The sequence below is a fragment of the Diospyros lotus genome, chromosome 12 (assembly GCF_014633365.1).
Source record: "Diospyros lotus cultivar Yz01 chromosome 12, ASM1463336v1, whole genome shotgun sequence".
NCBI lineage: Eukaryota > Viridiplantae > Streptophyta > Magnoliopsida > Ericales > Ebenaceae > Diospyros > Diospyros lotus.
Window position 1 is genome coordinate 5,103,378 of NC_068349.1, and position 19,626 is coordinate 5,123,003.

General features: G+C 34.9%; 2 protein-coding genes across 9 annotated transcripts; one reads left to right on the forward strand and one right to left on the reverse strand.

Annotated features, from left to right (window-relative positions):
• Nucleotides 1-657: 657 nt before the first annotated feature.
• Nucleotides 658-5,159, reverse strand: LOC127787402 (uncharacterized). 7 transcript variants are annotated; one of them, XM_052315428.1, is made up of 9 exons: nucleotides 5,030-5,159; nucleotides 4,773-4,902; nucleotides 3,171-3,232; nucleotides 2,829-3,065; nucleotides 2,596-2,760; nucleotides 2,352-2,401; nucleotides 1,475-1,607; nucleotides 1,235-1,272; nucleotides 658-1,101 (listed from the first exon to the last, which is right to left on the reverse strand). In XM_052315428.1, the coding sequence occupies exons 2-9, from the start codon at nucleotides 4,870-4,872 to the stop codon at nucleotides 1,005-1,007; spliced, it is 882 nt and encodes a 293-aa protein (XP_052171388.1). In that variant the 5' UTR covers nucleotides 4,873-4,902; nucleotides 5,030-5,159; the 3' UTR covers nucleotides 658-1,004. The 7 variants fall into 7 exon arrangements, 6 of the variants coding, with proteins under 6 accessions (XP_052171388.1, XP_052171392.1, XP_052171390.1 ...); XM_052315432.1 differs by having other exon boundaries at nucleotides 3,171-4,338; nucleotides 5,030-5,048; XM_052315430.1 differs by having other exon boundaries at nucleotides 3,171-4,338; nucleotides 4,476-4,902; nucleotides 5,030-5,048.
• Nucleotides 5,160-14,116: 8,957 nt separating this feature from the next.
• On the forward strand, nucleotides 14,117-16,532 carry LOC127814052 (F-box protein At4g00893-like). Of its 2 annotated transcripts, none has more exons than XM_052355275.1 (2): nucleotides 14,117-14,249; nucleotides 15,245-16,532. In XM_052355275.1, the coding sequence occupies exons 1-2, from the start codon at nucleotides 14,224-14,226 to the stop codon at nucleotides 16,209-16,211; spliced, it is 993 nt and encodes a 330-aa protein (XP_052211235.1). In that variant the 5' UTR covers nucleotides 14,117-14,223; the 3' UTR covers nucleotides 16,212-16,532. The 2 variants fall into 2 exon arrangements, with proteins under 2 accessions (XP_052211235.1, XP_052211236.1); XM_052355276.1 differs by having other exon boundaries at nucleotides 14,122-14,249; nucleotides 15,248-16,532.
• The last annotated feature ends 3,094 nt before the right edge of the window (nucleotides 16,533-19,626 follow it).

Here is a 19,626-nt window from a genome sequence, read left to right on the forward strand (position 1 = left end):
AGCCAAGTGCCAAAATAGGAGGAGGAGGGAGGGGGGGGTTGGTACAGCCGTCAACGCAATGAAAGTGGTAGAGGCGTAGTTTAGCGTGGAAAGCAAGGTCGGGAGATAAGAACGCCAGACTGTCCCGCCAAGCGTCGTCCAATGGAACCCAGTACCAGTGCCTTTTAGCTCAAAAAAGTAGGCCAATTTCATGCAAGAATTTAAAAAAAAAAAAAAAACAATTTTTATGTACTTTTCCTACACCCAGACCCAGCTCGCGGGGTTGTTCCTTGTGAAATAAATTAAATAATCATGTGTTCATGTCTTAATAATCACGTATTATTATTAATTAAAAATTAAAAACATCGCGCTTTTTAAATCCAACCTAACTCTTAAATGTGCAGTGTTTTTTTTTTTAACTATCTAGTCCAGTATCAAAGTGCAGAAGCCATTTGAAAGCCATTGCCCCCGTTAACTCTAAATGAAGGGTTCGTCAGTCCGAGAGCTAAAGTGTGGTTCAAGGCACAGCACAAAGTCAAACCAAGTTGGTTTGTACGTAAACCTTTCCCTACCAACACCTTTTCAATTCATGTCATTTACTAACTTTGGCAAATCATTTCAAAACCAAACCATTATGTGAGCAGAGATTAAGACAATAATTCAGGCAAAAACCAAACAGAATCAGAATGAATGTTTCATTTATTTATTTATTTATTTCTTCAATCTGTTACAATCACAACAATAATAATACAATCATATGAGAAGATAGGAACATCACTCAACAAAAAGAAGAAGAAAAAAAAGAAGAAGAAAGAATTAGGATCATCTAAGCGCATCAGCTGCTGGAGATTGTGCGCAACAAATGCTACAACAACCGGCTAGGTTGAGAGGGCGAGGGCGACTCTTCGACACTGTTCTGAACTGATCAAATTTCAGTTACTCGCATGGAACAGTATATCAAATCACCCCCAATAACTGCACTTGCAAAATGTGAGTGAGTGAATTCGGATGGGACATCCCATGAGCTAGATTGACCTCAATCCTGCAAACTCCCGCAGCTTCTCACAGAGTATGAATGTGATCACAGTCTGAGGTCCCAATCTCGCAAAAATTGCAAAGCCCCTGGAAAGGTTTCGATGTCAACTCTCTGAAGCAGTTGGTGAATGAACGACGAAAACTTGAAATAACATTTTAGTTGATCAAACTTTTTGTGTTTATCTAAGGATGTTAGGATGCAGGCATATATAGTTCTCACCCTTTATAAAGGCCCCCGAGACCTTCTGTACGCATAACCTGGAATTGCATTGCACATCAAAAGGCACGTCAGGAAAAGGCAAGCGGCAGCTTACGCAAAACTTTATGTGGAAAAATTGACGAGTCATCCAATTCAATGTGCATAGGCTTGACTCAGAAGACAAAGGCAAAATTAAGAGATACCCAGTGACAGTGAAAACTGAGTATTGATTGTGAGACTAGACAGAAAAAATGTGATTACCTGGTATGCACAGTGAAAACCATTTTTGTAGGTTCCAAATCTTTCAGATTCTCTTTGCAACATGAGACGTGTTTTAACCATGTCGATGGGTGCAGTTATGAGGGTGCTTGTCATGCCTGCTATCATACTTGAGCTTCAGTAAGTTTAAACTAGAGTTAGATATTGCTGATAGCAAAAGTGGAAGGTTGTAAAATTAAATAATACATTGATGCATTCTTGTTATTCCTACATGTCAAACTAATAATTCAAAATCCCAGAAAAAGGGTACTCACAGAAAAAACATCACTCAAACAAGCAAATTTAGTAAAAACATGAGAAATTGTAGTGAATACAAGAGACGTTATATAATAACCACATACCAAGCCTTAGTCCCGATGGGTGGGAGTCGGTTACATGGATTCTAGTTTGCAAGTCCTACTCCTCTTTATTTATGTCCATATCTTCTTTAAGATCATATTATGCACATTGAGTTTATCTCTTAGATAATCCATCTCTATAGTTAGTATATATATGCATGCAAAATTCTAGATAACCCCATATCTTCTAAAAGGCAATTCATTATACACATGGAATTCATCTCTTTTGATAATTCATCTCAAGAGTTACTATATGGATGCAAAATTCTAGACAACTAAACTATGAAAAGAGGTTTCACACTAAATGTTTTCACTCTCTGGGAGCATGTCCATGTTTTTTTATTGAGATTATGCCATTGGTTCACTGAGCTGAACTTGCAGACAGCATGTTCTCCATATTCTCCACCCTATACAGTTTTTTCAGAAATGGCATTTATTTCAGGAAGACTCTTAACAAACTAAAATTCAAACTGCAGCACTTCACAAGAATATAGGCAAAGTGGAACAGGTAGGAGCAATACATGAGATGCAGATGAAATCCTTCTTTAAGAGGTGTCCACTTTATCAAAACCTGCAACAATGGATTGTAAATCATAAAATTAAAAAAAAAAAAAAAAACAAGTGGTAGAACACATACAAAGAAGGGAAACTGAGCACCCTGCATCAATTTTAAACTAGAAAACCAAATGAAGTTAAACTATTCAGAAACATTGGGAATTACATCGTGGATACTGAAACTGAAAAATAGTATGCTTAGAACTTGACCCGCTTGGATTCATCATATGTTGCCAGCTGTGATGCAGTCAATGCAGCAGCTCTGGCCATAGCAGGGCCAACCCCCTTCCACAGCACTATTCCCTCTTCTGAAGCCATTTTACGCACTTCGTGTATTGCTCCACTTCTAGAACTTCTATTCATCTGTAACCTCACCTGGAAAAAGAAAAGGAAGCATCAAGACAATGTCTAAAATATTGAGAGAAGCCTCTGCACTGAAATACCTTCAGAACTTCCACAGGGTTGGTCAGAGCAGTAGCAACAGCACCAGAGAATGCTCCAGATGCAATCTTGACCAAAACATTGGTGGACTCAAAAGCCAATTCACTGACATACTTACATGGTTCATACAAGCCTAATCGGAGACCTCCATAAGTAACTGACCTCATCAATGCTGGTGTTAACCCCGAGTACAAAGACCTGGGTCCTTCACTTTTCACAACTTGGAAAAAAAGGCGTCCCTGTTGTATCCACATATAATAGAACTTGCTGTTAGTTGTTGCAAATATTGAGATTTTTTTATGGTCAATATGGTAAAACACAAACAAGATGTTTTGACTTCATACCATTCCAATTAAGGGACCTCTCTGCCCAACAAGTTGCATTTGCAACCTCACCTTGAGAACATCTGCATTCCACACATAAACAGATCATGTTAATAAATTCAAGACACCTGTTCTTCAGAATTTTTTATTTTGCTACAGATTTGCTCCATTCCATCCACTCTCCTCACTTGAGCCTCTATAGATCTTCTTCTCACATGACCAATTATCTTAATTGCATTTCATACATCTTAATAAATTCAAGACACCTGTTGTATCTTAATTGCATTTCATCCACTCTCCCTTTTCTTGTTTGGCTGCATATCTATCTTAATATCTTCAGCTCTATTACTCTCACATTTAGCACATGTCGCTGCTTTACTGTCCAATATTTTGTCCAACACAATAAAGCTGATCTTATGGTCATCTTATAAAATTTTCCTTTTAGGTTTAACAGAATCTATCACAAAAAACAATGGACACTGGCACCAGAACAACATAAAAGATTTTTTTTTCTTTTTTATGAAATAAGATCTACACTACCAAACACATCACAAAAATAAACATGACACCTTTCAAGTCAATGTATTGCCTACATGCTGCACAATGAATTCATTGTAATTCACGATATGGTCATGCATTCATACATCTAGTACATAAACCTTGCAAAACAGTGCATTAATCACATTACTACCAACGCAAATGATTCGCAAACATCAATCTCACCGTGTTCACAAATTATTGCCTGGTGGGATGGGGGAGGCAATTGTCTATGTTTGGACAAATGCATGAAAAATTCAATTAAAATCCTTGACAGGTTAGCTGCATAGAAGCCACATGCACACATAAACAGTACAGAACAGGGCTTTTGGATGCTGATAATTTTCTTTCACCTTACATTGATTGCAAAAATGAGATTATACTACTTTCTTTTTATCATAAATCTCACCCCACCCACCAAAGGAACAAACTAATTGCATAAATTTATACAGAGTTCCTAATTTCAGAACTCAAAATATAGTTCGTGCCATTTTTATGCTTAAAGAGAGAAACTTACCTGCGCCCACTTTCTTTCACGATCACATATAAGGATCTGCATAGTTTAATCTTTCCAACTAATGAACGTTAGCATAGCAGTCCCATGATAATCTCCTGCTACCAACTCTCCCAATTTCCCACTCTTCGTCTTACGCTACTTCACCATAACATGTCAAAGTAAAAACCTAAACTAGATCAAACCTCACCTCAAGCATTACCAGGACAAGAAAATTGCAAGAGAAAAAGACCATAACATGTCAAAGTAAAAACCTAAACTAGATCAAACCTCACCTCAAGCATTACCAGGACAAGAAAATTGCAAGAGAAAAAGATGAGGATAAATCTCTCAATTCCCGAATCTTTGGAAGAAAAAAAAAAAGGATGAAAATAGCATCAGGCATACAGAATTTCAAGCAATTAATACGTGACCATAACCAATCAGATTCCCGAAAATGCTAAAGGGAAATGAATCTTAGAAGTTAGAACCAAGAACAAGAACAACCCATGCTTGAATGAAGAACATAGACTCGATCGGACACGGAAGCCCAACCAAACGAAACAAGCGAAAAGTGGGGGAAGTACTCGTACCCAAAGGGTGAGTGATGCCGGTGGCAGTGGCGACGGAAATTCCACTGGTACCAAAATGGTAGAGAACATCGGATCCCGACACCCCCCATTTCTGCTCCATGAGATTGGCTTTCACGGTCCCTGATTTATACTGTTCACAAATCAAAACAGACAACGAACAGAACAAGCTTCGATGAGAGAATTCACATTCAGAAGCCAGATTCCAGATAGAATCACAGATCGAACCCCAGACGACTAGAAAGAGAGAAAGTACGAACCTGCGGACGAATTGGCGTCCATTCTCTCCTGCTCTTCAGCTTGTACGTTGAATTTGACTCAAAACCATTTATTTAATTAGTTAATTAAGGGCCCCGATGACCTGAATTTGCGTTCGGGGCCGCCTTGTCGAAAATAACGACTGGCCGTTTACCGTTTAGCTTAATTAGCCGATCTCTTTTTGCTAATCAAAGTTGACAATCTATTATAAAAAAGATTAAGTTTAATACATCTAAAAGTTATTACAAAATATAACATTCAGTCCCTCACCTAAAAAATCTCAAGATTAGATCTTTAAACAATTAAAAACTATTCTTTTAGTCATTGTCGTTGATGTAACTAAACAGTTCCGTTATGTTTGTCCCAAACCTATATATACACGCATATATATACATATACACTCGACTCTATATACATATATATATATATATACAAAGACACACAGAGTCGCGGCCATGGCAATCACCGCCATCGCCATGGTTGCGGCCATCACCCATCCCCCCAATTATGGTCGTGGCCATTACCCACCCCCAATATACATAAACACATGCACACATATGGCTGCTATGAACGCAATCGTCACCCACCCGTCATGCCAACCTCGATGAACGTAGTCATTATTGTGTGAGAGAGAGAAAGAGCTGGCTTGCGTAAAGCCTTCAAAATAGGCCGCACCACACTAAGGACAGTTCAAAAGGTGGCTCTGCAACTTCTGCTCTACTATCTCTGCTTCGCTGATGTTTCCTTCTTCTTCTCCTTATTTCTTTCTTTCTTTACGCCTAACTTCAGTTGTCAACTGTTGTGAAGTCTTTAAGATTCATTGGTTTTCGGTTCTTTCTTCCAAATCCAAGAAATGGAGATGAAGGTGATCATACCTTCAGCGGTGGGGGATTTCAACTTCGACAGCAAGTGCACTTCTTAGTACATAAGCACGCCATCCAGTCCCCAAAGCTTTGGTAACTTTTTCTTCAGTGCCCCCACCAGCCCCACTCAATCCTTCTTCTTTTTTCGCAACTCAGCCGAGGCGCCCGACGGCGATCCTCCTTCCACGATCCCTTTCAAATGGGAAGAGAAGCCCGGAATTCCGAAAACCAAGAGAGATAATAATGAAGAAAATGACAACGATTTCAAGTTCGAGTTTAGCGGGACGTTGGAGTGAGCCCCTGTCTTCGTCGCCGACGAGCTCTTCAACAGCGGCAAGATCAAGCCCTTGAAACCGTCGCCTCACTGGAGTTCCCCGATCACGACTTCACCTATTCTCCCAAATCGTCGATCAACAAGAAAGCTTTCAGAGAATCCCTCTCGCCAAGACACAAGAAGAAGGATTTCAACCCCCTTCCAAGCCGCGATTAAGCAGGCTTGCCAAGAAAACGCAAGTCAGGTGCGTGATGTCACGCACAAACAGATTTAAACGGTAAGGACTAAAAATGTATCTTTTTAATTGTTTAAAGACCGAATCTTGAGGTTTTTTAGGTGAGGGACTGAATGTCATATTTTGTAATAGTTGAGGGACTTTAAAATATATTAAGCCAAAAGATTATGATTTATAATCAATATATACATATATTTAATTTTCATATGAAATATTAAAACACATTACAATGATAATAAATAATATTTTTGGACCGTACTAATACATTGGGTCGTGGGCCCAAAATTTGGCACCTAGCCCGACCCACAAATTAGATCTTGGCTCAAAAAGATTGAATAATCTTTTCATTTCCATCTAATATAAGATTATTGCACCACTAACAGATTCTATCAATCTTGAACAACTCTCACGTTGATTTTCAACAACTCGTAATTTTCATCAAATATGAGTTCCTCAAAAATGATCTCTATCAATACTGTCCATTTCAGTTCTCTATTCTTTTATGACGGACGGCGACACATAAAGTACATTCATCTCTATATAATCCAATTTAATCACATGTCAAGTTATATTCTTTTTAAATTTTATCAACACTCTAATATTCTGAATTTTTGTTGACTTGAGAGTCGGAGTATTTACAAGTGCCAATCACTCCATCACAAAAATCGTTGAATCGTGACATTCCACTACCATTACAACATGTATTGCCAACCTTGTTGGGGCAAAAATATCACTTTTGTTTAAACATTTTGAGCCTTTTAATCATGTTAGAGCGAAAATTGTCTCAAAATAATATATTGAATTCGTGTTATATAACAGTATACTGTAATGTCTTTGCTTCCACGAATAATAAGATAATATAATTTTGATAAAATTAAAAGAGAAAGATAATATGTATGTATGTATGTATTTATTCTTGTTCTATCCGTTGGAGATTGGTGTTCAGGGTAGCTAACTGAGTACTTCATCGAAAAGAGACTGCATGGACAGGAGGATCCATCCACAACGCATTCTCTAACAGTGGATTCGTGCCCATCCATCCGATTCTAAAATTTGTTCACATCTTGAATATGACCCTTTGCCATAGACCAATTGCTAAAAGACTGGCTAGCAGGAGCACAAATAAAGCTAAAAAGAGGTTACCCCTAGTTGATTCTGCACTTCCTACCTTTAAGAGGGGTCTAACGCTTGCTTTATACACACACACACATATACTGCACAAAAAGGGATAGCTTGGAAGTCACCCCAAAAATGACTTTTGACCTCAATTTTAAGGGTAAGAAAATAAAGTTTTTAACGAAATTGGAAATAAGATTTTTGAAAAAGTTTGAAATCTTACCCAATTAAAAATATATATATATCTTTGGAAGTGGTCTCCAAGTGGTTGCATATTATTGCCCAAAAAAATATTTAAGGGTGAATTAAGTTTTTAAAAATTTATTAATTTTTAATTTTTTAAAAAAATTTTAAATTTGTGATCTTAATATATAATAATTGCAAGAATAAGCACAATAAAATCAAACAATCACAGACAATAAAAGAATTTTTATACAGATTTGTTGACGTACGAAAATCATCAACCGGAGTTCGAGAGCCCACAATGCGACAACGGATGCCAAAGAGTAAGGAACAGAAGCAAAAGAACAAACAAGAAGCACACAAGATTTTTACGTGGTTCGGCCCGAATCGTGCCTAGTCCACGACTGTTCTCTGATTATTCTGGCAGAGTCACAGTATGTAATTTAGTCATCATTCCTTTACAGTGGCGTATCATCCTCTATAAATAAAGTCGTGTTGTTTACAATTCGAATCAGTTCTAAGTATGGAAGGAGTCTATTCCGTTGATGGCACTTTCCTTATCGTTCGGAATATCAGGGATAGGTTCCTTGTCTTCAGGGATTTGAATTACTTCTGATAGGCAGGTGTATATCGCTTCCGATTATCTCGCGGTCTTCTGGCTGTTCTAATCTTTGACGCGTCTTTCGGCGAAGCTGAAGTCGTGATGTTGTGATGCTGGGATGTTGTTTCGAGTGAGCTCGCTTAGGACGAGCTCGCTGTATTCAAGCGATCTGACTTTTTACCGTGAGACTCTTCATTGGTGGTCCTTGATCTTTGGGTCTGACGGGCCTCTAAGGAATTCCGGCCGGCCTATTGGGCCTTGGGTATTTTGGGTTCGCCCTGCGGGGTCGGGTCCAGCCCGCTAGCTTATTCTCGGAGATCGCCCATAACAAGATTCAACTCTAAAGAGTCTATTTTTCTCTCTTAAGACTTAGTTTGAGATTTCACTTAGTTTGAGAATCAATATTAATTTTTTTTATTGAAACTAGAACCAATATATAATCTCTTATCTAGGTAAGAATCACTGGCACACAACTGGTAAATACAATCTCCTACATAACAAGTGAGTAATAACAAACTTAAAAATAGAAACAATATCAAACAACTCACCAATCAATTGAGAATTGCATCAGCCAACACACTTTCAACACTTGAGTTCTCTCACTCTTGTTTGAATGCTCTATCAAGTTTGTTCTATCTTTTTTGTTGTCTTCATACTCATCCTATATTTATACATATTTTCAAAAAAAATAGTTATTATAAATAAAGGGATAAACAATCTTTTGAAATACAAAAAATTCTTAATTATTTTCCGGCTCTAACTAGCATCTATTGAAATCTTAAATACAATAATTAATCATTTGTATAAAAAGTAAAAAAATGAATGCTAAGAGGACAATATTTTCAAAAGATAAAATTTCAAGAGAAAATCAGGCTATGACTTTAACGATAATAATAAAACATATATAACAATATACCATTCGCGTGCAATAACAACAGATCAAGAAATCTGAGATAATCATCAATGATGGATCAACTTCGATCGACTGAAGGCACAACTTCAGTTGACCGAAATTGTCTAGTAATCAAAAACACAACTTCAATCGAAAGCTAGGTCAACTTAAGACACGATATCAATATTCTGGCTAATTTCAGTCGATTGAAGAAGAACTTCAGTTGACCTAAATGGCATATGACGAGAAAACATTCTCCCTCGCTCCAATCGACTTAGACTTAATCACTAGTCGACTTAAGATACATATACATGAAAAACATTTATTTTTTAACATAAGAAGTTTATGAAATTTATTTAAATTATAAAAATATTTTTATTATTATCAAAATTTATTTACTTACTCTTGAACTTAAACACATATAAATAAGGGTCATGAGATTGGTCTTTAAATCTTTAAAATAAGAGAAATTCAAGTGTGTGTTTGTGTAAGAGAAAAGGAAAGAGTATAAAAAATAATAAGAAGTTTCCGCTAAAAAGACCAAAGAAAAGTTGGACAGTTTGGAAAAGCAAGCAAAGATCTCCTCTAAAGAGACCCAAGGTGAGGTTCTCCCATCTACAAAACTAGTACTTCGTGATTTTTCTCATGTTGGATGAAAATCAATTTTAAAATGTAATCTATTTAACTTTTCATTTGCATCCATAATCATAGATTGTCATGCTTAGGGTGATGATTGAAAAAGCTCTTGAAAGCTTGCTAGACACAATTTCAAGTGGTATCGCAAAATAAATACTTACATTCTATTTCATGTACACATTTTATATAAATGCTTTTAGAGTTATCCACTTAGAAGATTTGTCTTCTAATTTGATTTTATCCTCTGAAATATTCAAATGTTACATATTAGACAAGTGGTTCTAAGGGAAAGGAAGTCCTCAAAGTTTAGTTTGGAAGTTTCATTTATATTTTGTAACATGCTATGTTCCATATAAGTTATACGTGTTTTATGTGATGTGTTTGAAAGTATGTATATGTTTTATTTTTTGTTACATCAAAATGTTTAGAGCAACAAAACCTTATGAGTTAAGTTTTCATTGAAGATATTTTATTTTTTTGGGGAGCAAATAAATGACCTTTACATTCGTATTTAAAGTTATATTGAGGTAGAATTTATTTTAAAGGTTCGCAAATATTTCTAGTAATTTTGAAAACAAAGTGGACACAAAAAATAAAAAATCCAATAAAAATTAGAATTTAACTCTCTAGAACTAGACTAGGGGAAGCAAATGTTTCAAAACTTGTAGCTATTAACATTACGGCTCGCTATTGATTATCGCAATGAAGCGAGGTTGGTGTCGCCTGAAAACCCTTGAGGCGTAAATTAAAACCCTGCAAACCAAGACAAAAAAAGGAAGCACATTTTCAAAAAATAAGGCTCGAGAGTAGGCTGGTTTTGAAACCTATGTAAGAAGTTTCAAAACCTCTTGCTTGAAAATTGTAGGGTGAGTTTGAGATTACTTATGATGCATAATTTTTTTTTTCTTTCTAAAATATGGCTAAATCTATATTTTGGAATGAATTAAAATTTAGACTGCTTAATACAAGTTACAAATTAAATTAAGTTTGATCTATAGAAATAAATGCACATATAAAAACTCTGCCTTAATAAATTAAACCAAACAAAAGAGTTTAGGTGGAAAGGCAAAATCACTAGTGGTAAACCTTTTTAAGTGTTATTTAGAGAACAATCTCTAGTGAATTTTGAAAAAATAAATAATGAAGATAAAATATGAAATAAATGAAGGTTTTGAAAGTAAGATAGAATTTTAGTGAATTTTGAAAAAATAAATAATGAAGATAAGAGATCAAACAAATGAAGGTTTTGAAAGTAAGAATTCATAAGGGTTGGCTAAAGATAGAATTTGAAAGGATTGGTAATGGCCTTTACACAAAAAAAAAAAAAAAAAAAATCTCAAATCATGATGTGGAAACACGTTATAAATAAATGGGTGTTTTAGTATATGATTTCATCATCACCTGTGCAACCACCACCATACACATAAATTCTTTTTCTTTGGCATGAAATAAGTATTTTTCTTCTCTTTCTCTCATACACATAAATTCTTTTTCTCTTAATTTTCAATGATCAAACCTTGTTAAGATTTAATTTGAAGCTAGATATAAAAGGCCCAATCGAACCTAGATGCAAAGAAGGTCAATCTCAAGCGTAGCGAGCGGCTACTGATTGTTTATTTTTAACTTTTTTAAATTAGATGAGAGTGCAAGAGGGAAAATAATTGATAAAATAATTATTTTGTCCATTTATTTAACAGCAAGATATGTTATTGTTATTTTTAAAATATAAAAAATAATTTTTTACGTTAAATGTTAGAGGTAATTAATTCAATTTACTCTATAATATAATATAATACCTAAAATCAACAATTTTTTTTGTTATCTAGAATTAAAGTTTTGTCACACTTTGAAACTCAAAAAGGTACTTAATCCTAACTACAAAAAAACTTAATATAATGTTTGACAAATATGGTTTTTTTTTTTTTAATTTTAATCCTAACTACAAAAAACTTAGTATAATGTTTGTCACACGTTTAAATTTTTTTGGAAATTGAAATTGGGGCCTTGGCAAGCAAAGATCCCAGCAAATGACAAAGCTTCTATTATTCATGCCACTAATAAGTTGGGATATATTAGAAAAGAATAGTATTATATTTTTTATATAATTACATTTCAATGAACAATTATATTAATCATAAGTATAATCAAAAGAATTTTTGCATAATATATAATTCAATCTTGAAACCTTCAAAGTTTTTTTTAAGACTTCTGTTCTATCAAATAAAATGACTATAATATTTTTATGGATAAATTATAGGGTAAATTGCATGGAACCCTGCACTTAGAGTCGTGTGCAACTTACCCCTATGCTTTCGATTGTATCAAAAAACTCCCTTACACTTTCAAAATGTTATAATCAGTCATAATTTGTTATTTCTTTACATAATTTTATGCAATTTATTGGTTGATTAATGCAATTTTTTGTATTTTTTTGATATATTGAAATTATATATGTAGAATTATTTATTTTGTATGTAGATTATTGTACAAAATTATGTAAAATAACAACAAATGATAGCTAATTGTAACATTTTAAAAGTGCAAGAGGGTTTTTTGATGCAATCGAAAGCACATGGGGTAAGTTGCACATAACCCTAAGTGCACGGAGATTTCATATAATTTATCCTAAATTATAAAGAACATTCATGGAGTTTGACTAAATTACAAGCAAACCATCACCATTTAGCAACTATACAAAGAGAGAAAAAATGAACCCAAAGTGACCTAGGTTCATTGTGATGAACCTAATCACCTTGGTTTATTCGTAATGGATCTAGATTTATTGCAAAAGAGCGAAAAACATTTTTTGTTGCTACCATCTTTGCGCGCAACCATTGTTGTTGTCTCACCATTCAGATTGTTTGAAATCTAAAATAATTATACGATTCTAGAATGACAATAAACCAAAACAATTTAAGTTAATTGCAAGAAAGACAAAAAGATTCATATTATCACTGTGATTATGAACTCATACCAGATTTAGATTTATTATTGAGATAGACTTACTTTCGTGATCGTTGTCGCTATCTCATCATTCAAATTTGGAGCAATTGAACAAATCTAGAGCAAAGGTTCCAAAACTAAAATTTGGAACGATTGTTAATATGATTGAAACCTTAGAAAAAAGAAAAAGAATGTTGTTGTCATCGTTGTTGATCAAAAAAAAAAAATTGAGGAGAGACTTGAGAAGAGAGATTAAGAAAAATAAAAAATAAGAAAAAAATTTAAATATAAGAGTATTTTAGTTATAATTTAATATTTAGTGAGGGTTGACTAATAATATAGAGAAAATTACAACACAACATTTTATTTCAAGGGTACTTATTATATTTTTTCAAACATTAAAGGTATTTCTTGCAATTATTTCAAACCTCAGGGGTATCGGTGGTAATTTTTTATTTTTAATTATTTATTAAATAGACATTTGTTAATCAAGATATACGATGAAAAAATCAAAATATGAAAAATATCTCCAACTTTTATCTTTTTTAACGTATTTATTAAACTTATCTAATTATTCTTGAAAAATCATCACGTGACCTCTTATCTTATCTTTTACAGATAATTTTATTTGGCTCCTTTCTAGATAAATTTATCGAATATTTTACAAATAACATAAATTACACATATGCCCTTGTTCAAATAATAATTGTCAATCAACTAGTTTATTTGTTCTTTTTTCTGCTATTTTATTTGTTAATTTGTCATCTTCTTTGCTTTTAAGCTTTGAATTTTCTGGGTGAATTTACTGCAAATATACTTTTAAGCTGTTCCAACCATCTTAACCAAAAATTTCTTGTTAAATATTGAATTTTTAATATAAATTTTTTTATATTTCGATTTTATTTACTTATTGTTGATTTTGTTACATTATTATAAGAGAGTATGATATTTTTCTTAAAAAAATTTATTGTCAATGTTAACAAATAATTTTAAATGAATTTGGTAAAAGTAATATTTTAATAAAAAATTCTTATCATGATGCTAATTATATGTATTAATAAATATATAAAAATAAAATGTACAGTTAGTGAATTTTAAAAAAATTAACAAATAATCTGATAAAATATTTAAAATATTTTTTAATATTATCTTAATTATTTCATATCTTAATTTAAAAAATATTTTAAATTTATCTTAATACCATTTATCTTATTGATTTTAACGAAACTACCCTAAAAATAAAAATTGCCTCGGTGACAACATTAATTATCCCGAGGGTACTCGTTAGTAAATCGGGAATGCCAAACGCAGTCGCATTGTGACTAAACACGGCTACCCAATGGCGTTGTCACGCGAGTCCACCGCTATAAATACGCCCACTACCTAAGCCTCCTCTGCGTCTCCTTTCTCCCCAACTCCGCTTCTCGTCTTTTCACTTCACTTCGATGCTCGCATGGCGCACGCTCCCAACCCTCGGAGGTAACAAAGCGAAGCATCAATTATTTTATGCCCTTTCTCTATTCTTATCTTCTGCTTCTCGATTTCTACGGCTTACATATGATTGATGGAGTATGGTTCCGGCGTGTGCTTCCTGAATTGGATGCATGACGCCCGCCCGCTGTACGATCGATGATCGGATCAGTACTCCCAACTTATTTAATCCTTGATCGTGTTAATTAAACTCGTGCATTGTTTCAGGCGATTGTGTATTTTGATTAATTGCTAGAACCGGCACAATTGTAGTAAACTGAGAGAGAATCAAGGATTGATGGTTTCTAGTAGTAGTTTTGTGTTTTGCTATCCATTCCTGAACTGTTTATCCGCATTTTGGGGATAATCCGGGTTGCGTAACTACACGAGAGATATTTAGTGGAATATAGAGTAATGTGTTGATCGTGTGACCGTATCCTGTATTGATTTAAGAAGAAGACGAGGCAAAGCCTTGACCGTTCGATATCCATGTTTTGTATGATAATAATTTTTGTTCGGAAGTATTGTTTGAAGTTTTCTAAACCTTAGGTCTTATAACATTTTAAAGCGAAATGTTTGCGATGATGAAATTCAGGCTATTATTTAGTAATTGTATTAATTTCGTATAAGATTTTGTTATTATTGGGAAAGCTTCTAGTGAGAAATCATAGATGTTCTTGTTATATGGTAATTTTTGTTGGCTGAAACTACGGATAACCAGATATTGTTTGATTCCTGCTTTATGATGATGTGATCAGCGTTAAGTTTCTCCCCAGGGCTCTTTGTTGATATCTATACTCAATTTATTTACCCACCTATGTACACTTAACACTGTTTGCTAACTTGTATTTGATGATTATAACTTACCCAGCTAGGTACACTTGAACACTATTTAATAACTCGTATTTGATTATTCTAACTTACCCACTTAGGTACACTTAACACTATTTGATAACTTGTATGTGATGATTATATTCTTCCGATCGTTTGAATCTTTCCTGTAGCAGTAGAATAGTCACCAGAAGCTGCACCAGCAAGGCTGCAGTAAGGCCATGGTCTGATCTGCCCCCAGAGCTGCTGTCCCCAATTGCAGACCGGCTGGGTTTAATCGAGCTCCTTGGCTTCCGTGGATCATGCAAGAGCTGGCAGTCAGCATCTTCCACAGCCACAGCTGAGATTGAATCCTCCCCGGATCAGAATCCCTGGTTCATCCTCTACGGGGAAGATTCAAAATGCATCTTGTACAGTGAATCAGCCAAAAAGAAGTACACCATCAATATCCCAGAACTGGATGGAGCCACTTGCCTTGCATCCAGCCATGGCTGGCTTCTACTGTACTGCAAGCAATCCATTTTCTTCTTCTGCCCTTTCTCCCGTGCCAAGATTGAACTGCCTGAGTTCCCTCACTCTGATCTTTCCAATCATGTGGGAGTATTTTCAGCTCCACCCACTTCAGAAAATTGTGTTGTTTGTGTTATTAACCGACAAGATGATCGCATTGTGGAGCTGAATATGCTCTGCCGTGGAGCTGAGGCTTGGACTAAGGATGAACATGTTTGTGCCTTTGATTGCCTAGAAAATATCTCTAGTGCAACTTATCATGAGGGGAACTTCTACTTCTTGGACAATGCAAACAAGATGTTAACTTACTCTGTGAACAAGAAGAAGTGGACAAGGTACAGAATAATAGAGAACAGAAAAGATACATCGCCAGATGCTGATTATCTGCCATTTGGATATAAAAGGAGCTATTTCAGAAATTGTTGCTTGAAGAATTGCTTGGATTTGGAGGACAATGTTTCAGTTTCTACTTGTGGGACAACGATTCCGGGCCATGATTGGGCTGTGGTTCTCAACAATGAGAAGATTGAAGCTGAAAAGGAAAATGAAACCCGCCAGCTTAAAGGGGTCTGGATTCATCCTCGATTCCTTCAGGTTCCTCCCAATCTGAGCTGGGCTAAACCTAAATGAGTCTCTGTCTAACTTATATAATCTCCCTTTCTGTTTCTCATAAATTATGGTAATGGTGTTGACAATGCCAGTTTTTGTTGAAATTGCCATGGAGGTGGTAAGTTAGATAGCTGGTTGGAATTTGAACGTTGATTTCTTTGAAACTTAAGTCGTAGCATTAGTCTTTAAACCTCTTTTTAGAGAAGCATTTCTTTTGATCTATCGTGCAGCACTTTAAAGTTGCAGGAAAACATTCCTGTACCCTGCCTTCTTTTCTAGTATGTTGGATTCCTTTCTAGTTAGCCAGCATGGTAATCCTCTCTCTGGGCCTTGTAAATTTAAGGAGCTTTTTGCGCTAGGATGCCTATTTTCAAGTTTTAGCTATGTTGGTCTTATATGTAAGAATGGCAATCAACTGGATATGAAATAAATATATATTTTGCGGGTTCTGTATTCCCCTTCTGAATATTTGGATCCACATCTAGGCTAGTAATATATTTAGTTCCTATGCTTATTTTTATAGAGTAATGGATATCTATTGAACATTCATGACCATTCCATTTAAATTAACAAAATATCTATTCATGTGTTTCTGGGTTAGAACCATTGTTCAATGTTTTTTATTTGGTTATCCAATATCAAAGTTTATATTCACGAAGCACTGCTGTTTCTCTTGCTGCAATTACAAAAATAATGATACAAATTTCTGTTTCTCTTATTTCTAGTCTCTCTCTCAAACATTACGAAGAATATGAACAATACTATCCACTTTTGGCTACAGCATCATTCACTTTTGCCATGATGATGATTCCCCATATCATTATTAATTGCAGTCAACGCACCCTGTTATTTTCCTAGGCTTTTGGTATCACTATCTGAGAAAAGGATCATAATTAAACTTGGCCATAATGTTGATTGCATTTGCAGTCGTTCTCTTTGTATGAGATGATAAATGAACTACTAGCCTAAAACTAGTGTTTCAACCAATCCGTGGCTGCTTCTGCATCATGCACTGTCAAGAACCCATCAAACTCTCTCTCTCTCTCTCTCTCTGGAGCTAAAACGTCGAGGTTATGATTTTGTCCGTTTATTGGACAGCTTAGAAAATGTTAGTGATGCAACTTATGTGTCATCAGGGAGGCTTGCAGTACTTGGGCAACAGGAACAAGATGCTGATTTATTCAGCTAACAAGAAGGTACTCACAAATTGTGAGCCCCTCTCAGATCCATGCTCGCCAGGGAAGGTACATTGCCTATCTACGAGGGGATACTCGCATGTTTGTCTACACAAAAATGTATACTCGCATGTTTGCCTACACAAAAATTTAGTTTGTTCACTACATCTCAGTTATCTATGAAATTTGTCTAAATTATATTAATTATTTTTATATTTTTAAAAATGACATCAACCTCTATTATGGTTAATAAAATATCGAAATTGACCATTTGACCTTTACATATAAACAATTCACACCACCACTCTCTCTTCTCTTCTCAGCCTCATACATTTCTCTCTCTCTCTCTCTCTCTCTCTCTTCCTCTTATTTTTAGCTATCTCTGGGAATCCATTTGATTTTTGGTTACATAGCAGAAACTCGACTGCCCTTCTTTTTTTCTACTAAAAAACTTAAATTTGAAACTTATTATTGTGTGTTCCATTGATCGAAACCTAGATTGACGAAGATGATGAAGATGCAATCAATCAATAAGTCTCTCCCCTCTCCCCCAAGATTTGGGTTTGAAGGAATCTAGATTTAAAAAAAAAGAAAAGAAAAGTTCAACCCCTATCATTAATTAAACCATTTGGGTTCTTAAAAATAGTGAGGGTTTGATTACTGGGTTCAAGAAACCAATATGAGTTTTTCAAACCTATCTAGTTGTCTCCCTCTTATCTCTTTCTCACTCATGAAACCTATTGTTGGCTCTAGCAGTAATTTGCTTTAATATATTTTAATTTAAAAGAGAGAGTGGAGTTAGCATTTTAATAAAATTAATTGTCATCGTTAAGGAGCAAGAAAGATTTAATCTCGTGAGAAGTTATTGTAATTTAAAAAAATAATTAATTAATTTAATTTAAACAAATTTTAAGAAGGATTTACATAAATTTTAGTAGCCAGTACTATTACGCGCTTAAAATAACACCTTGGCCGTTACCCAATATTTTATTGAGGCATACCGTGCCGTGCATGAGATTGAGGGTTCCACCCTTTCTGGTGCAATAATGTGAAGGCAGATTGATGTGGGTGAGTGATGAGTGAGTGGGGTTAAGGAGATGCCTTCACCTCCTCACAAAGCAACTTTGGCTGGTCAATTGGAATCCTCCTCCTGAGAAATCGGCTCCCAATCTGCCCTTTCTCTTTTAAAAGATATTCTGATCCCAAAATCAATCAGATCGGGGTTCTACTCAATCTGTTTAAACGTCTGCCTCAACATTTGTTTAAATAAATAAAAGATATAACCAATTATGCGAGCAAGTAAAATCTTCACAAAACAAATTTCTTTTAAAAGAGAAGGAGTGCAGTAGATAAGGGCAAGGGCAATGGGTAAATATGTAAATGTATTTCATTGTTTATAATATAAATTAGGAAATTTTTATTTATATCCATTTCTTTTGCTTTCTATAGCCACTTCCTATAATTACTTAATTATTTTTTAAAAATACCCTTGAGCTATCTTATTTGCGACGCCCATTATCGCCAACGATTGTGAGGATCGTGGCTGCCCATCACCGTATCCGTCGATGGCCACAACGAATACAATCATCTCACTTATCGGCAACCGCAAGGAATGAGTTTATCCATCATCGCAAAGCTCCCATTGATGGCCGCATCTCCAATCATCACCATCGGACGTGTTTGTCACAACTATGGTGGGAATGACGCATGATAGAGAGAGGGGGAAAAAATGGGTGTGATAATGGGTAGGAGGTGTGAGTTAATGGTGGTTGCGTTCGTCGTGGTCGTCAATGGGAGTTTGGGCCGCCGACAATAGTGAGTGGCAATGATGAGCGATTGCAAGTAAAGGTAAAAATGATATTTTTCTTTAAATATTTTTTAAGAGCAAAAATGGTATAGAATTTTTTTTATAAATTATTAAATATAATTATATTTTGTGTGTGTTTAAAGTCGATTTAGATTCAAATTAATATTTTTATTCTTTAAAGAAATGACAACTTAATTTTAGACGAAATTGGTGAGTGTTGAGTATAAGACAAATCTATTTTTAAATTGAATTTTAGAGTGTTTATTATAATTTAGCCTTAATGATTATGGTTCACAAATGTCAAATCCTTTTTCACACGGCAGCATCTTTCCCTTTGGGACCCCCAATAGGGTGATTCTCCAAATCATTAACTTGCATTTCTGGGCAATTATTCTGAGCAAGTGGAGAATATTGGCCGCAACTCTCATGACACATTTGGGCTTTTCCCTTTTAA

Excerpts from the sequence above, each read along its gene's own strand:
- LOC127787402 (XM_052315428.1), bottom strand. The coding sequence starts at position 4,872 with ATGGAGCAGAAATGGGGGGTGTCGGGATCCGATGTTCTCTACCATTTT. Across the intron at positions 1,273-1,474 it reads GTTTTCACTGTGCATACCAG|GTTATGCGTACAGAAGGTCT; the intron begins GTAATCACATTT and ends ATGCAATTCCAG. Across the intron at positions 1,102-1,234 it reads CTCGGGGGCCTTTATAAAGG|GGGCTTTGCAATTTTTGCGA; the intron begins GTGAGAACTATA and ends AAACCTTTCCAG.
- LOC127814052 (XM_052355275.1), top strand. The coding sequence starts at position 14,224 with ATGGCGCACGCTCCCAACCCTCGGAG. Across the intron at positions 14,250-15,244 it reads CACGCTCCCAACCCTCGGAG|CAGTAGAATAGTCACCAGAA; the intron begins GTAACAAAGCGA and ends TCTTTCCTGTAG.